This window comes from Odontomachus brunneus, unplaced genomic scaffold, assembly GCF_010583005.1.
Source record: "Odontomachus brunneus isolate Ranch 3 - 2012 unplaced genomic scaffold, Obru_v1 Obru_scaffold_164, whole genome shotgun sequence".
NCBI lineage: Eukaryota > Metazoa > Arthropoda > Insecta > Hymenoptera > Formicidae > Odontomachus > Odontomachus brunneus.
Window position 1 is genome coordinate 484,135 of NW_022639614.1, and position 19,522 is coordinate 503,656.

The following is a 19,522-nucleotide window of genomic DNA, read 5'->3' on the forward strand; positions in this document are numbered from 1 at the left end:
ATATATATATATATATATATATATATATATATATTATATATATATATATATATAATTGTTATTTTTATTATTATATTTTGCATATGTAAAGTTCACATATATAGGACAGAAAATTGTAGAAAGTCTTTAAAATTGTCTTCAAAATTTGATGAAAAAGAAAGCAACGAAAATTGTAACAGCTCGGTGCTTCCTAAGTAACGATAACGAGGCGATATCTGATAATATAAGGTAACAAGATGATATTAAGATATCTTTCAAAATGAGTAACGGTAACAGTGGGTAACGAGTTACTTCGAAAGAGTAATTTTCTCAACACTGTACAGAACATGTGCAAAACACTTAAGATGCGAAATGCCAAGATACTGATCGGCATTAAATATGGAGGGACGTAATGCCCCGCGGGAACATGTGTTTAGAGAGAGCCAGTCACACAGTTACGTTCTTTCGTGAGGTATTTAATTATGAGATACTTAATTGCGAGTGCGAGGTACTCGGGAGAACATCTGTCCCGCGTCGTGATCTGGAACAGTCGGGATTAAACCCGACTAAAGTCTTCGTTGTCGTCGTTTCGATTTGGAATAAGCTTTTCTCGCGACAACGAGTGCTTCTGCCGATTTCTTTCTTTTTTCTTTTCTTTCCAGCGATGCTTAAGATAAAAGTACCAAGGACATGGACCTAATCTTGGACGTTTTTATTGTTTTGATCTTCAAATATAAACATTTAAACTTTCAACATAAAATATGTATACAAATATTAGGCATATACATACGTTCCACGTTGAGAGTTTAAATATTCGTATTTAAACACCGAAATAATAAAGAGTGTCTAGACGCGTGTCCAGGAATTGGTACTTTTATCTTTTCGTTAATGGAGTACCTTTTCAATTCTGTTCTACGCAAGTGGGAAGAGCTAACGTCCGCCTCCTTGGTGTTCAGTTGCACAAGTCTTAAAATTCGTAAACGAAGTATCTGAATTACGCGTCAATTGCATCGATTTATCGATATTTCAGCGACTAAATAAAAAACTGAAATAGTTAAATAAAAAATTCTAAATAGTCTAAGTAGCAAGATAGAATCAATTTGTTTTAAAAGTTCGAGATGTTGGAGAATTCTAGAACTTCCGTAAAACTGAAGACTAAAGAAGCGGAGCTCGGATCCTTCACTTCCAAGGTACAGAATTATTTGTTCGGTGCTGCACATGTGCCTTGTGGTTAGTGCTGTGCGCTGCTTCGCCTGTTAACTCTAGGATGCACTGTTCGATTGTCAAATTTCTTCAGAAATTTAATTTTCCATTTAATACCATTGAAATATTGGCAAGTGCAAATTTTCATATATGTTCTTAAACGAGAGATCCTCACATTTCAAATTCGAATTATTCAATTGTCATTGAATCGAACCTGAATTAATTTTCTCGATTTTGAGGCCGATTTTCTATAATTGACTGTAATCAAGCGTATGAATTTTCATACACATATTTAAACGCGGGATTTTCATTTTTCAGATTTGGATTACTTAATTTCCAGTTAAACCAAATCTAAATTAATTTTAAAATTGATTTTTTTTATAATTGATCAAGCATTTATAAATTTTTGTAGATATTTCTCTTCATACGATTTTCAGATTTAGATTAATTAATTACGAGTTGAATTGGATCTGAATTAGCTCGATTTCGAAAGCGATTCTTTATAATTGATGGTATCAATCAAACAAATAAAAAATGCAGCCAAATTTTGTCCCATTTTGCGAAATTCGAAATCTTAAATTATTTTTTAATAAAATTGTAACTATTTATGAGTAAATATATATAAGTAATACGCCTCTTACTGGAAAGATGGCATAATACGTATTCTGTCGAAATAAATAATAATTAGAACATATAGGGAATGTTACAAGAAATAAAAAAAAATGAAAATCTTTATCAATAAAATGATACAAATTATAAATGTTAATAATATTTCTTAATTTAGGATGATTTTTACCAAACTCCTGTTAACTTAATCGCGAATCAATTTCGTTGTACAACTAGCAGAACGAGAATGCAACACATTTCAAATGAAAATTTAAATAATATTACTATTCCTATCAATAATAGTAACAAAACAAGTTATTTAAAAATTGACGTTATATTTTTTCTAAGACAGCGCCATCTGTTGGTTAATAATAAAACTAAAATATTATTTAAAAATTGATTTGTTATTTTTTCTTGATGTAGAGCGCCATCTGTTGGTTTTGAAATTTTTTTGGAGTCGTTTTCTCTGAAATGGTGAGGCACATCGCACACTTGATACTTATATATGTATATTTAATAACCCACACACCAATAGTTACAATTTTATAAAAAAAAATTGAAAACGTCAATTTCAAAACACAAAATGAAGCTAAAAACTTATGATAGCTCGGCCGCTCATTTTTCATACATATTTTAACACAAGATTTCCCAATTCAGATGATTTAATTTCCAGGCGAATCTAAACTATCTTAATATCGATCCTTTATAATTAGCGCTAATCAAACGTATAAATTTCCATACATATTTTTGCAAGAAATGTTTAGATTTGGATTATTAAAAATTACCAGTTGAATTGAATCTGAATTATCTTTCCTCGAGATCGAGTCTTTGTTTAATTAACGGCAATTTCTCCCCTCCTATGATCGCGAATACTTCGCGCCCGCGGCTCACTCGCGTTACAAAAGCCAAATGTACTTTCTGCCGAGCGAGCAGTTCTCGGAGTGCATCCTAGTGCCAAGAGGACTCCGAACGGAGATACGTACACGTCCTCGTTGTCGGCGACCTTGGTGTCGTCCGACTCGCATATACCCAGCGACGCGCACACGCTGCCCATCGCGTGTCGTAAGAGGCAGCAATTAGGTACGCGTCGATCGTCGCTCGTCACTGACGAATCGAGTCAACGAGGAACAGCTCTTAGCACATGCGAAATCCTCTCTCTACGTGCGCGCGAACACGCGGAGGTAGGTGGAGGTAGACAGGCGGACGGATCGGTTCGTTAAACCATCGCTATCACATCCGAGGATGTCGCTAAAGTCTCGTCCGGCCGTCATAAACCCGAGCCGCGGAGCAGCCTGGCACAAGTTGTTCGTTAGATCAAACGGGACAGGTCAGGGAGAAAGAAGGAGGGAATGATCGCGGATGGCACAAAACACATACGCGCCGCGTCGACTTTCCGCGACGTTCCGGCCCAGATCGAGGAAATCGCGAGGAAAATCAACTATGTGTAGATTCCAATTGAATCAGATCAGCAGCTTGTCGTATACAATGTCGTCCAATCGAAGAGTGTCTCATGTACGTCAAGTTGGGGCAAAACATCCAATTATCGATCCCCCTTAGTCATTGGCACTCTAGGAAGATTTGGTTTTGCCTGTAAAGTTCTCTTTTGAAGTGATAGGATGCGGGCAAGAGGTTTACCTGCAACGTAGGTCGCAAAAAAGGCCAGGTTTTTCTCTCTAAAGTGCCAATTACCAAGGGAATGCCAATAATTGCGCCTGCATTAACAACAATACACTCAATATATAATTGGCTAGGGGAGAGAAGAGGAAGAACGAGCGGAGAGGAGGGGTAAGGAGAAAAGAAGTGATACACTTTCTCACATCCCGCGGGGGAGAGAGAAAGAGAGACTTTCTCACGGATACGTACTCGTCGCTCGACGTGGTATCCTTCGAAGTACATCCGCCCATGTTCGCTGCAACGAAGACGAAGACTACGACGAGAAGAGACGACGCCCCTGACGAGAGCGAGAGCGACAGCGAGAGCAAGAGGGAGACGAAGATGAAGACGGACGGAAACCGGGAGAGAGGGAGACTAAGAGAAAGCGAGCAAGTCTCGAGGTGGAGGAAGAAGAGCGGAAGGAGGAGGAGGAGGAGGAGGAGGAGGAGGACTAAGAAAGAGGGTGATCAAACGAGAAGAAAACCAAGGCAGGAGCAAGGACTACTTTTGCTGGTAGACTTGACTGCTCTCAAACGCGCCGAAAGGCGGACAACGACAGAGCGAGCGAGTGTGAGCGAGAGGAAGAGAGAGTGAGTGAAGTTCCTTCTTCACGCGCGACGACACACGCGAGACGTAAGCCACCGCGCGACGGATCAAAAGTCACGATCCTGAAGCAGACGCGAGCGGTAAGTGCGTGCTTCCGGCACAAAATGACGACGGGAGAGCGAGCGAGATGGCGAAATAAAGAAAGGAACGCGGCTGTGGACGGAGAGTCGTCGTCGTCGTCGCCGTCGTCGTCGTCGTCGTCGTCGTCGTCGTCGTTGTCGTCGTCGTTGTAACGTCGTTACGACGTCCTCGTGGCCGACTTGGTGCCCTTCACCCCTTCCCTCTCACTGATACTTCCGGTCGGCGGCACTTGGCCGTCTCCGCGAAACTGCCGGCTTTCTGATCCGCTCGCGTGCGCGACAACGAGTCCCTTCGCGATGTCAACTGCGTTGTCCTTGGCGGACTGTATCCTCGCGACCCGGGCGGGCACGCACCGTTCGCTGCTCGACGTAGGTCGAGGGTCAAAGGTCGCGGCCGAGAGACCTTTCTCTCTTCTCTCCTATTTACTCCCCGCTTTCACCGCCTGCGTCCCTCCCTCCTCTCCGTTCCCTTCTTCCACGGCTGGACCCGTCCTCCGCCTGATCGCTGAGGGACGCGCTTCTTCCTGCTGCTGCTCTTCCGGCTCCCGCGTGTGTCTGTCCGTCTATCTCCTCGCGCTGAGCGTCACGCCTGCTCTTCGTGGTCTGCGACGATGGACGAAGATGTAAGCGCGCACGAAGTGGTGGTGCTCTCGCGTTCGGTTCTCGCGTCAATTCACCGCGTCCCCGCAGCCGGCTTGATCTCGAGAGCGACGGATGGATGTGCGAGCGGGCCACCCGGGGGAGAACGAGGTGTAGCCCAAAGTGGATGCGCAACCCACGCGTTTTCATCCGAAGTGAAGTGAACGGGAATTTTGATACGATCTTTCGCGGCGCTTCGCTTCGATTCTCGCCGAAAGCCAACAAGAAAGAGATATCATCTTGGATCTCTCTCTCTCTCTCTCTCTCTCTTTCTCTCTCCCTCCCTCTTTCTGTCTCTCTAACTGTCAGTCGGTGCGACTCGCGTGACACGAAGCGATACAAAGTTAATCCATGTCTGCAGTATATCTCGAGAGGAGCGCGCCCCTCGAAAAATAACTCTCAATCTCGCGGGAGTTAATTAAGACCATCGCGATAAGAGGAGCGTCCTATCGCTTTATCTGTTTCTCTCGTTTCTTTTTCTTCAAATCACGATAAATTTCCGCGTTACCGCCCGTGAAGATTTCCGGCGCTCGAAAGTCGAGCCGAGTTCGCGAAGGGAGTAAAGAGCGCGTACACAGAAAAGCCCGCGAAGCGACATCGCTTCGCTGCTTAAGCGTTTGACCGTTTCTTCTTCTTCTTTCCTCTCACCGGAGGGAGGAAGAGAGCGCGAAAATCCGCGCACCGAAACGGTGACTCGCAACCGCCCCGAGAAGCCGCGCGCGTTCAACGACCGTGATATCGAGCGAGCGGACTTTATCCCACCGGGTTTGAAGCGCACACACCCTAAACTACAATTATACAGTCCGAACGTGACGAGAGCCGGCCGTGACGCCGAGTCACACGCACCCTCTAATGGATCTATTAGACCCATCGTCGGCTGGCGCGAAAGATTTGTCGGTGCTCTGCCGAGCTCCCTCCGAATTGAGTTTTACTTCTCGAGGAATTTCCCGGAGGAAGACAAGTCGCGCGCAAATGAAGCTACGAGAGTTCCCCGACTTGGCATCGCGATTGAACTTCACCTCGTTCTAATCTCGACCTCGCGTGACGGACCTTTCGCGGCCGTCCCCGACGCTGCAACAGTTCAACAGTTTTGCGTCCCGCGGTGTCTCGCCGGCAGGAAGCTAATGGGATGCAAGTATCGAGCAACAGAAAGAACACGCAAGTTATCACGCGTATTGCAAGATTTGTCCCGCGAGTACCAGTGGCTCTCCGGGGAGCGTTTTCTACAATAACGTTGCCCCAACGTGATGAAATCCATGCATTAACGAGGCGCCGCAACCACGGGACAAAACTGATGAACGAATGCTACTACACTGCAGGACACTCTCGATCTCGCGATGTGAATCACTGACAGCCCTCTCTGCATTACCGAAACACCCCCTCTCCCGATCTAGGAGGATTCTCTTCTCAGATCGCTCGAGGCGGAACAGAATCTCTGGGCCGATCCGAGTCTCGGGGATGTCGCGAGTTGCCGTCGACGAGGAGGAGCCGCGAGGAACGTGATTCTCGCGAGGCAATCGTAAGCGAGAGAGGCACGGGGCCGACTAAACGGAGCTACCACCACTTCACTGATCTCACTGGCAACCGCGGGGATACGCGCGCGTTATTATATCTCGTGCGCGCGGGTCAAGGGAGACAACAGGCGGCGAGGAGACGCGTGATTCCCGTCGGCGACGATCCGCGGGGGAGGAAAACGCAGCAGGCCGGCCGGCCGGCGTCGCGCGAGTACGAGGGTGTCGTCGACACCGGCGACGAGCGGGTTGGTGCCAGTCGGCCGACGAGAGAGACAGAGGGAGAGAGAGAGAATGAGCACGCGGAAGCACCAACACCTCCTCCTCGGGGAGGAACCGTTCGCGGTCACTTGACAGCACCTATTCTTCCTCTTGTCCTTCCTCTTCCTCTTGTCCTTGTGCTGGCGACCGGGCCGGGCCGATCCGATCGTGCGTTGGGCGCGCCCTTCGGTGGTCGGTGCGCGTGTATAAAACACTCTCTATACGTATGCACGCGCGTATGGGTCCTTAATGATGTGGGTGTACTTCTAGCCTTTGTGTGTGTGTATGGGCCCGCGCGTGTATGTACGTATATATACACGTTTGTGTGCAAAATCGAGCGATATATATATATACATATATATATATACGTATGTATCTATTTCTCAAAAACGTGTGCGTGTGCGTTATGCGTGCGGTAGTGGTCGAACGACGACTAATTTGTGCGTAACACGGGTATATATGTATATATATGTATAAGTATCGAACTTTCCTTTTAAGCGCGCGCGGTTGAAAACGTGAAGAATTTTTGGTGGTGTGTGGTGTGAGAGATGTGAACACTACAGTCTCTACGCTATCACTAAGCAGCAGGCATTCTGCGTGCCGTGATCTCTCTCTCTCTCTCTCTCTTGCTCTTACTCTTTCGCTCTCTCTTTCTCTCTCCATCGAGCCACCTCGTCCTCGTCTAACGCGAGCTTTCGCCCGCTTGAAAACGTCTAGCTCGCTCGCTCGCTCTCTCAGCCTCGCTCCCTACTCTCCTCTCTTCAGGGTGGGGCACACCGCCGCCGCCGTCCAGCGGCACAGAAGGATACCCGGTCGATAGCACGCACCTACACCCACACCGCCGCCGCCGCCGCCGCCGCCGCCGCCACCGTCGCCGCCAGTGCTGGCGGTGCCGGCGGCGACCCTCTCTCGTTGCTGCTGCGTGCGGGGAAACTCACGCACACGTGCGTGAGTGTATACGTACGTGCTGCACCGGCGCGGGAGAGAACGGTGCTCATGACGGGGACGGTGGTGGTGGTGGTGGTGGCGATGAAGGAGGTGGAGATGGTGGTGGTTGCGCTCGCGATTTCGGGCACGGCGCCGAATTTCCGGCGCTCGACTCGACATGCGTCCCCCGATTTGTCCGAGCGCGTATCGCGACGTTAACCAACCCTTCAGTCGGCTGCGAACGTTGTGCACACGGGGCGGCACAGCCCCGTGAAGGGGAAGGAAGGCGCTCGTCGAGGAGCAGCGGTCTGGGGCCGTGCGGTAGTCCGCGCGAGAAAAACGAAAGTCGTTAACGAGTCAACAATGCGTGGCTCGGGAACCCGACCCGGGCAGGTATTATGGGGACAGTTGCGGAAAGGCTCCCGCGATCGGGTAACTCCGTTATTCCGCGACCGTCTGCGTCGAGTCTACCTCGACGTCGCGTTCCGTTCTGCTCGATTTTCAGGGAAAACAGCTGTTTATTCATTAATAGTACATACGCGTACATAGAAATACATCACTGTAAATATGTTGTGGCATTAGGTGAAGGAACACCAGCTTTTTATTCATCATTAATAATATACTCGACGCAAATATATTATTGCAGAAACGTGTGGTGACATTAGTTAAATATTGAAACTATAGCAAATTACGCGGTATTGTCGCGAAGTAAACGAATTTCTATGGATCAGTCTGGAAGAAAGCAATTTAAGCCGTAAAGGATTAAATGTCCTATTATGTTATCTGCATGAAAGAAAATTTAGTTATGTTAACGTAGAGTTTAATCTTAAGGAATGAATCAACGCGTTTTGATTGAGGGATACAAAAGTTCTGGTTCTTATATCTTGGATTTGATTTGAAGGAGTTTCGCTTCCTTCAACCAGAACGCGTTGATTGGTCCATTAAAATCAAACTTCATGTTAGTACAACTGAACATTTTTCTCCCTGGAAAAAAACGGAATCGTGTCGGTTGAAAAACTTTCCGAGAATAGTTGCCTCTGAGGATTATAAAGCTGTTCGAGAGGGATTCCGATCGGAATAAGTCCGTTCTTCCTAGCAATAGGAATCTAGAGAATGACGGGAATCTTCCCTTTTTGAACATAATTGTTTTGCTCAGAAAATGTTCCAATTGGAGTAATTACGTCATTCCCTAAGCGTTCTGCTGAGTTGTTTGCGCAAAACGTGATCATACTCCGGAACCTTTCCAGAATAACCACACTGATCTTTTTCAGGTAAAAATTCGAAGTCACTTAATAAATCGTTTATTCAAATCGCAGAGTTCTCGGAAAACTAGAGAACACTTTATAAGGATCATATTTTTAGAGATCATTTTGTAAGAGAAATCTGATGTCAAGTTGGCCAATCAAATATTGTGAGCTGTATTGAGGGAAATGACGGAAGAAAAAAGCGCAAAATGTTCCTTTTAGAACACGGAAGAAATACTTAAAAACAATCTTTTACGATTCCTTTTTCCATTGTTTATTCTGATAATGAATCCATAAACGAAATGCAGGTTAACATGACCTTTGGAACTTTATTCCGTATGTTTAGCACCAAGGGCCGACTGTTCCAACCTCTTGGTAAGCTAACTGACAGTTAAATCACATGTCTGTCTTCGTTTTGTCTTCAAATTAGACAAAGACAGACACATGTTTCAACTGTTAGGTAGCTCACCAAGAAGTTGGAACAATTCTAACATTAAATGCGTGTCTCTGTCTATAACTTCCGTTTTTATATGAGCGCCGCGTGTGACGTTGTTTCAGCTTGAAAAGCAAAAAGACATATTTAGCGTTCCCTAAGCGTCCCAAAACACGACCCTTGGGCCAACTTGCCTTAGTTCCCCTATCATTGGATTACTTTCACATAGAAAAAACTCCATTCGTGTAACTGATTTTCTGCTGTCTGGGGACCAGACGGAAACTCGGTTATAGGAACAGAACAATTTCTGTAGGGGGCTTCTATTCAGTCTAATGCTCTCAGTTATTTGAACCGAGCTTCCACGCAGTCGAGTGTTTTCAGTCGCGACGACATTGATATCACAGGCATGTTCTTTTTAGCTGACTATTAGTGCTGCACTGAAACTTTGTCCCTTTTCCCTATAACGTCAAGTTATAACTCTAACACCAAAAAATGTCTCCAACCCAAATCGAAATTTTGACTTCACTCTCGGCCTCAATATTCCAGTTAACAGCTACTTTAATACCCTGAAACTTACATCTCTTTTAATTCTATTTAACCTACCCACTTTGTCGCGTCTTTAGAATCTACAAATATTTTGTAGTTTTTTGTTATTTAAGAATGTTAAAGTAGGACGTTTTTACGTTATTAAATATATTCTGATCCTTTAGAATATACAGATGTCAGAAAGTTCAGGTCGAAAATAGGACTACAATTTCCACTCGAAAAGATCAACTAAAAAAGAGCAGACCTCGATTTTCGTTTGGTTCTCTCACACAAACTGCATTCATCAACGATGCAATCTAGCAAAGTTCAATCATTCTAATCTTGTCTTTTGCTCCTGAGGGGATCTGTTCCGGAAAAAAAAGTTTTCCCTTTCTCCTTCAATCATTTTCCAATCTCTAGCGTTATCCATGCGCGATTTTTCAGATCTCCCCTCCCTTCCGCCGTATATTCGACTTGGTTCTGTCTCTTACTACTGGTAAAAAGTTTCCACTCTCGGAATCGGAGTTTTTACTCCCGCAAACTTCTTCGCCGACGTCCAGGGCCGGACTTCTTCCTCTCTCGCGCAATGCTATCGATTTTACGTGTGCGCGCGCGCTAATACGCTCTCGCGATCTCGTCACGCTCCAGTGGGCCGCTTTTAAATCGCCGAAATACCTGCCGCTGACATTTGTTAACATTCAGAGTCCCGGCAAAAGTGAAAGATACTGAGGGATATGCCGGTCACGCCTCGTCGCGTACAAACCCACGCCGGCTTGTTAACTTATCCAAATTTTCCGTACGGTGTCTGCCAACGCAGTACACGCGACGCGGAAGGAAAGAGAAGAAAAATAAAAATAGAAGAAAAATAAAAATAGAAAAAAAAAAAAAGAAACTAGATCGTCACATTTTAGTGAAGAATAACGAGGTAACCACCCGAGCAGAAGTTGAATCTAGTGATTATCTAGTAATGACACAGAAAAGTTGGGTCCTACATCGCTACTAGCTAGGAATGTAACGCTCACTTCTCCTAGTGGCTGTACCAGAAAAATTATCTAGTAGCTAGATACAAAAAAATAACTTGTAACTATAATTGGTATAAGTTCTGATATTCAATTTCTATTCAGGATTTACCGATGATTTTCTATCTCATTACTGTGTAATCTTTTTCATCTAGCCACTATCTATGTAATTGATATAGTTATCAGATAGTCCTGACATTCAAAAGACTGAGTATATTTAGCCAGTCATTGGCTAGAAAAGTTATCTAGTCATTACTATCTAGCTAGTCTTGAAATCTGCTCTATTAGATACATTTTTTGCTCGGGCACCGAGCAAGACTCGGCTTCTTAAAGTCCTTGCACAATGCCAGGCTACAGGCAATAGAAATAAGCACTAGCCAATAGGAACGGAGAATAGAAAGAATTGACCAATCCGAATTCCTATTCCCTGTTCCTTATTGCCTGTTGCCTGGCATTCTGCAAGAGCCTTTATTCTCGCTCTCTTCCTCTCCCTCCCTCTTTCTCCGTCAGTTTGCGCAAACGTGTCACTCTTCGGAATTATTGTCGTCATTATTACAGCCGGAAGCGAGAAGCGGCGATTCAAAGGGCTCGTTACACCTCCTCATCCACCACTTCGCAGCCTCTTCAGCCTCACGGAGGAGGAGGAGGAGAACGTTGAAAAGACTCGTCGAGCAATGAAAAGGGCGGCCCAAAATGCCGGAGAAACTGTGGCGTGCAGCACTACCGCCATGTAAATTTAACGCGACCTGCACTTTTAACTGTCCGCGACGTGACGAGGTGAGTTCGCGACATGAACTTAAAGAGATAGACTGCGCATTCTTATAAGACGATTGAAGACAAGAGTAAAGGGCAAGAGATACACTGAGTAAGGTGCTCTTTCTGGCACACATTACTGTAGGAGTACACATGACGTAGGGGAAACAAAGTAGGGATTATTGCTTTGTTCTTTTTAACTACACTGCTATAATAAGTTAGAGCGAGTGAGTAATAAATAGCAAGTTAGAAGTTTCACTCTAATTTGTTTCACTCTAATTTATTATAATTATAATTATATATATTCACTCTAACTAGTTCAGTAGTGTAGCTAAAAAGAACAGACCACATGTGTCATTGCTATTCTTTTTTTAGTTCTCCTCCATCAACTAGACAATTAGACAAGCATCTTACTCTCTCATTGGGCGTTTACGTGTAAATTATGATAGCATGATGACATAATTTACGCGTTATTTAAATGAAAAACGATCGTGTATATACCGTATAAAAAATATGTGAACAACCTACGTTCGCTTCACACAAAAAAATCACCCTAACGCTAAACAAATTTTGCTATCTACGGCGTAACCCTATATTCTCTTATCGCCCTCTCTCGCTAATGCTAAATCCGGTCGTTCAATGAGAATACGCAATCTACACTAAAAAAATTACAGTGCATTATATAAATAATTGTAAAATTGCATAATAGGTGAAAATTTATAAAAAAAACTAACAAATTTATATATTTTTCCATAAGAAATTTTCCTATGGAAAATTTATAAAAAAAAACTAACAAATTTATATATTTTTATTTTCTATTTGTTGTATAATTGACTCATAATATACTTATTATTCATGTAAATTTACATACTATTTTTACAATGCACCTCTATAAGTCTATGATTCACAATGAAACAAGTAGTCTGCTCTTTTTTAGAGCACACTGCCTGCATTAGTTTTCACTAATTTTCTTCTCCACTTTCCATCAAGTCAACTATATACCTGTCTCTTTCTAAGTTCCTTTTAAGTGAACACTAGTTCAGCGAAAAAGAACAGACTTAAAATTGTCACATGCGATTCGACAGAGTCTCTCTGTCTCTGACTGCGTGCTGTTTTACTGGCAGTGTTATTGAAATGGCGTCATTATAGTACCATTGCTGCAGCCGTTCCGAAATTATTGCATTACTGCCAGCAAAACTGTGACGTATTTTGGAACAGCATTGCAGTGTACTGCAGGAATTATGAGATCGTTATAACTATGATTTGTGTATGTAGAACGAGACAGAAATATACGACTATTGCAAAAATGGATAGAAGAGCAAAGATTTTTGTGTGCTTAGCTATCATTGAGGTGTTGTGTAAACGTAGCATTGATAGTTCTGAAGAAGATGAATTATTCGAATCAATTCCCGCTACAAACAGTTTGACAAAAAAAAAAAAAAAACCCAAAAATTACTCGGGTATTGTAAACGAATATTCTAATGTGGAATTTAGAAGTTATTTTCGGCAATGAGAACGCTAGCAAGATATTCTTCAGCTTGTAACTTAACCATATCGGTGCAAAAGTGAAGATTTTAAAAGAAAACATTATCCCTCTTAAGAACAGTTAACTTTAAATCGCAGAATGTCGCGTGCAGTATGCATATTATTTCTTCTACGTCATAAGGTAAATGTCCCAATGCCCGGATATGTACCTAATCCCGGACACTCTTATTATTTTGAATATTTTTGAATATTTCTCTAAATATTTCATCTTTCAACGTACACTAAATATAAATATTAAGTGTATGTATACCAATATATATGTATTGAAAGTTCAAATATTCATAATCAAATATAAAAATAATAACAATGTCCGGAGATTGATACATGTCCGGACTTGTGTGAACTTGGCACACCATATTTAAAAATGTGACATTTTTTTTAGGGTTCTGATACTCTCTTGAAAAGTTCTAAAGTTCTATGCAACAATTTTAAATAGTTCCGGTCATTAAATACAAAAAAATAGACTTTTAAAAAAAGGTGCGCTAAGTTCACGCAGCGCACCTAATCAGTAAAATCAACTATTTCTTTAGAGTTCCGGTTTGTTTTACAATAGTTTTAGAGTTCTATATCATATTTAACAATAGTTTTACTAATTAAAAGCGAAAAGTCGATTTGCGAAGACCTAATTCACAAAATACCGATAACAAAATAAGAGAGATTAACACTATTTCGCGAGTTCGGCATATTTGAAAATATTTTCAACATTCACTTGTAATCAGGGAATGAAAATATAAAGAGTTTTATGCGATAGCAGAAATAATTTCTTCATAAAAAATTATAAAGTGTTCGAGGTCGCATAACTTTAGCAGCAGGACGGGTGCGCCAGCCGCACTTTGAGAGTTCCATTGGTTTAAAAATATTTTTAACGTTCACTTATGATCAGAAAACGAATGTCCAAAGAGTTCTGCGCGACAGCAGTAATAATTTATTTATAAAAAATCATATAGTATTCGAGGTCGCGTACATTTACGAGCAGGTGGGGTGCGCTACCTGCGCTTTGAGAGTTCTGTCGGTTTAAAAATATTTTCAACGTTCATTTGTAATCAGGGAATGAAAATATAAAGAGTTCTGCGCGATTGCGGTAATAAATTATTTATAAAAAATTATATAATGTCCGAGATCGCGTAAATGTACCTCGGACCTCGGACACTATATAATTTTTTATAAATAATTTATTACTGCAATCGCGCAGAACTCTTTATATTTTCATTTCCTGATTACAAGTGAACGTTGAAAATATTTTCAAATATGCAAAACTCGCGAAATAGTGTTAATCTCTCTTATTTTGTTGTCCGTATTTCACACTTTGTGAATTAGGTCTTCGCAAATCGACTTTTCGCTTTTAATTAGTAGAATTATTGTTATATATGATATAGAACTCTAGAACTATTGTAAAACAAACCGGAACTCTAAAGAAATAGTTGATTTTACTGATTAGGTGCGCTGCGTGAACTTAGCGCACCTTTTTTTAAAAGTCTATTTTTTTGTATTTAATGACTGGAACTATTTAAAATTGTTGCATAGAGCTCTAGAACTTTTCAAGAGAGTATCAGAACTCTAAAAAAAATGTCACATTTTTAAATATGGTGTGCCAAGTTCACACAAGTCATGTCCGGGGCATTGATACGTTTACCTTACGCTTCATTTGTTTCGGCATCTAGCAACTGAATTTCTCTGCTAAATTGTCGCCGTCTTTGTACCGCAACTGCTTCATTTCGTGAAGCTGCAGAGTAGCCGCAATGGCAATGTGGCCGCCATTTATGACGTCACTGGTAGACGCTGCCGCAATGCACCGTGTGTTAATAACGGAGCAACTTTTCGGTATTTGCCAGTACTGGCAGTGAATATCGCGGAAGCCTCTATCTATCTCTCTCGTTGTTCTATCTGTTCGTCGTTTCAAGAGTGATGCTTCTTATCGACGCGCCGATTGCGATCTTGTGTTCGCGCGATGTCTCACTCAGGCGCGATAACGTTATTATCGCGACACTGGATACTCAGTGTGTGTGTGTGTGTGTGTGTGTGTGTGTGTGTGTGTGTGTGTGTGTGTGTACGCGTATATATGTGTGTGTGATGGGCGATGATAACGAGAGCGACAATTCGCGGATGCACTGCGCTTTTCTCACCTGCCGACGATCGCGATCGCGATCGCGACGATAACGAGCCGATGGTGATAATGAAACTTCGCTGCGACAACGAAAAAATATGACTCGCGGCCTTGGTAAGATTTAATCAAAATCCTTTCATTTGTCGCGATCGCGCGACGACTTACGCAATAATTTATGTCGTCTCGGGAGAGCGTCGTTTTCGTCGTCGTCGTCGAGTCAATATTTGAGGCTTGCGATACAACGATGACGTCCCGATACGATGTAACATCAACGCCGCTTTACACGCGTGTATTCTCTTCGTCTTATTCTGATAAGTCAAGAAATTTAGTCGAGTCGTGAGAGATCACACACACCCGAAAATTACATCTAATCAATTATGTTCAATTGATACCAATTCACTTGAAGAGTGCGAACTTTAATTTCTGTTTAAAGAATTTTTAGGGACTTTGATCTTCTTTTAAAGAGATTTTTATACCAAGTCAAATAAAACTAGGAAGCAACTTGCAAAAACAAATCTATAAATTACGCGATTCTAATGATTCCTTCCCTTGTCTTCACTAAACGGGAAATATATATGAAAAAAATGCCAGCGGACGCGCAGATCGCAAAGTATTATTGAAGGAATGCTTTTCGCGTTATCATCGTCGAAGTCCCGTCTCGAAGTCGCACCGCGTATCGCAGCAAAACTTGGCGCAAGTATACTGAAAAAAAGTAATCACAGATGACAACGGCGCGTAATCGACAATCGAAAGAACACAAGTAATCTCCGATTGCGTCGATAAAAAGGGGAAGAGATAAATCCACACGGCAACGGCTAAATTTGACCGCGATCTCTCTCTCTCTCTCTCTCCCCTCCCTCTCCTTTCTCCCTTGCTGTTATTTGTGCGATGAAAATCCCGCGAGAGTGACTGATTGCAACGTGACTGTTTGCCCGTGGTATTAAACGGATAACCTCGCAACGATGACGATCGTTACTACGTCGATCGCGCGTGCCACGCTCGTTTGACGACGACGACGACAGCGACGGCGCCGGCGATGACGACGGATGCATTCTGCAGAAGGAATCAGAAGATCGAATGTCCATAAACTATAAGAGCGACTTTCACCAAATTCCCATTCAGCTTGATGATTAATCGACAGAATTGCCAACAGCAATTTTTAGTTATGCAATTCGATGTAATCATCTGACAATAACTAGGAAATTAATTATGTATGTCGACAATAAAATTAATAATCTTGTGTAGCAAAGGAGAGTATGTACTTGACTGGCGATAATTTTTAAAATAGATTAATAAAGAGAAGACCAAAGAGAGAGAATGTTCTTACTTGCCTCAGCAACAAATTTTGTAACGTAATTATTATACAATCATATATTATTATCAATGATAATAAAAAAATTAATTTTGTATATAAAAGATAAAGTTAATACGTAAAAGGAAACATGTAATACTTGCAAATATATGCTAATAGCAATTTTAAATATAGATTAATAAAAAGGGGACGAGAAAATTTGTTTGCTTATTTCAACAACAAACTCGTTGCTGTAATATAATTACAATGCCATGTAATGTGTTATCACTCAATAATAATCAGAAAGTTAATTATCACATAAAAAGTAAAATTAAGAATTTTGTGTAGCGAAAAAGAGCATGTGATACTTGACTGGTTTCAATTTTAAATACAAATCAATAAAAAGAGAAAAAATTTACTTGTTTCGACAACAAACTCTTATTTTTATGTTGGTAATTCTGCCAACAGAATTAATCATCCATTAACTTAATAAGAATTTGGCAAGTCATCCTTATGTAAACAGTTTAAATGCTTTCACAAAAGATCAATTAAAAAAATCTGATTAGAAATAAACGACCTGTGTCAGCACTAACTCGAAGAAACATGATGAAAAAGGGAACCGCAACGGGGAATTTTATCCCTTAATACTTATATTTGGCGATTTTAACTTTTAATAAGAGATATTGATAAGAAAGAATTTGTCAACTAACTGCCGCTCTTGATTGGCGTAAACGTTAAGTACTTCGTAAAAAAAAGCAATGTGATTTGCAGATAATATATCTGCAAATTACAACATGAAGATAAGAAAGATATTTCTTTTCGTGAATGTGTACTTTTGCTACGGCAAACTTTAAATTGTATATCACTCTCTCCCCCCTTTTCTTTCTATGCGACGAAATCCTTAGTATGTTTTTAAGAATGATAGACTGTAGCTATACAGCAAAAAATTTTGAGTTGAATTTGATATATTTCACATGTCCAGAACGATCCACTCAAATTTTTGTGTTAATTTAGCACAAGGCGAATATATTAAAAAATAACATAAATAGGGGCTAGTTGACGAAATTGATTATTTTTACTATTCTTTAACAGATTTTAGAATTAAGCAAGCAGAATTTTCAAAATCATCTTTGACATATTTAAAAATTTTGCTTGCTTAATTCTATAACTTGTTAAAAATAGCTAACTAATTCCGGTCTTCCCTATTATGTCAGAAATTAACTTAACAAATATTAACATCAAAACAACCGACATTATTTTGAAGCAAATTTTATGTAAAATTGCCATATTTATAATATTAATTCCAACAGAACAAAAATGTTATCTTCACAATGAGAAAAATATTCTATTTATTTCTTTTATTTATTGTGCTGTTTTTAAAGTATCAATGATTTTACAAGAAATTTTAATAATATGCCCTCTAATTGATTCAATTGAATCATATCATTGATATCATTTAAAAAATTTGATTGTCATAGATGAGATCGAACTTAGAAACTCTTTTGAGTCACTTACCTTACCAACGACACCACTTCCTAATTAATACTGTATTCTTTAGTAAAATTAATATTTATGATATGTTCATCTATACGGAGATATAAAACATGTAAATTTTATAGTGATAATTTTATAGTGAATATCAATTTAACATAAAATATTTTATAGTGAATATCAATTTAACACAAAATATTAGGATAATACAAACATAATATGTTAAATTAATACGGGAATGTTAAAAATTTAACAGAAAAATGTTAATAAGAACCAGTTTTAACACAAATATAAAATTTTTACTGTGTGTACTCTTCAAAGTTATACTCAAAATTCTTACGAGATGCAATCTACATTTCCTAAATTTCCTTGGGTAAAATTCCACTGGAAATATATCCAGTCACTTATTTCGAGCGATATTCACAAAGTGAATTATAGAGAGGTTCATATAAAGCGAATTCTCCACTCGTCGAGGGAATATTTTCATTTGAAATTGAAGAGTGCGAGTTTTATGTATGCCACCGTTGCAGGAACAAATTCACTCTAATCAATTGAAACATTTGCTCTGCTGAATAAACTAAGAATTTACTCTGCAGTTTGATCTAAAACACGTTTTAACACGCCGCGTTAATTTCCGTTCGTGTGTTCATGTATATACAAAAGTTTAAGATTATAATTGATATCAATTATTTTACTTTCCATTATTTTTGCTCGTTGCAAAGCAAAGTTTTATATAAACTTTGTTATTTTTGTTAATAACCCCATTAATTATTTATTACAAAAAATGTAAAACTGATCGTGCTTTCTCAATAGTTCAGTCATAGACCTTACATAGTGTTAAGGATAAATTACTTGCATCAATACATCTTGTACGATTCAACGGAGAAAAATACATTCCTATTATTCAAAAATAATTTCCACGAATGGAAAGCACAAAATATTGAATTGAGACTACGACGTGTCATATGAGCTGTTCACTAAGGATCGAAGCTTTACAAATCGACTAGTAAAACTGCTACCAAATTTATATACATCTGTCTACCTGTATCACTTTATTTAACTCTGAGAATCTAAGATCTAACTTTAAGTTCAGGTCACACATTCCAAGGAACGACTATTAATACGGGTCTAAATGTTCCCGCGAATGAAAATTCATAAATGGTAGCTCGCGACAAAAATTCTAGCTTCTTTCATTCAGATGTTGGATCGGGTCTTGCGCATTTGACCCCATTTTTTTCAATGTATAAACGAAAAATCATTCGAATTCGAGTGACCTGGCCGTCGCTCTGCTGTCCTCGAGTGGAATTCCACTCCAGGAAATTCAGATAGTACGTCCTAGTGGGGAAAGACAAACACTCGTGCTATGTCCACGCCGGTTATTTGCGATCCGATCCGTGGAGAAGTAAATCGCCGGAACGTCCACGCGCTTGCCTGCTTAAACGCGTAGCCGACGAACGGAGGAGGATTATGCATTATGTATGCAGACAGTGACGCAGGATAATTCGCACGCTCAACGCATCGATGTATATAACTCGGGATCGCTCCGTGGCTATTTTCGTCGCGCCGCTGACTCCGCTCGTTAGGGGACCACTCTTTTCTCTTTCTCTCTCTCTCTCTCTCTCTCTCTCTCTCTCTCTCTCTCTCTCTCTCTC

The 19,522-nt window shown here is 40.9% G+C and overlaps 1 protein-coding gene and 1 long non-coding RNA gene across 5 annotated transcripts in view; one reads left to right on the forward strand and one right to left on the reverse strand.

Annotated features, from left to right (window-relative positions):
* The window catches only part of LOC116851048 (arginine kinase), a 48,319-nt gene that overhangs the window by 4,751 nt on the left and 24,046 nt on the right, over window positions 1-19,522 (reverse strand). Inside the window, exon 1 of one of the 3 annotated variants that reach the window (XM_032830051.1) lies at window positions 3,652-4,456. The exons of the other annotated variants lie outside the window; for them this stretch is intronic. Within the exon in view, the coding sequence (XP_032685942.1) occupies window positions 3,652-3,692 (41 nt within the window). The 5' untranslated portion in view covers window positions 3,693-4,456. Of the gene's footprint in view, window positions 1-3,651; window positions 4,457-19,522 lie in introns of those variants that run through there. 3 annotated transcript variants of the gene reach the window in all.
* Window positions 10,837-19,522, forward strand: part of LOC116851049 — a 42,692-nt gene continuing 34,006 nt past the window's right edge. For both annotated transcript variants that reach the window (XR_004379515.1, XR_004379514.1), the window contains exon 1: window positions 10,837-11,463. This is a non-coding gene — a long non-coding RNA (uncharacterized LOC116851049). The remainder of the gene's footprint in view (window positions 11,464-19,522) is intronic.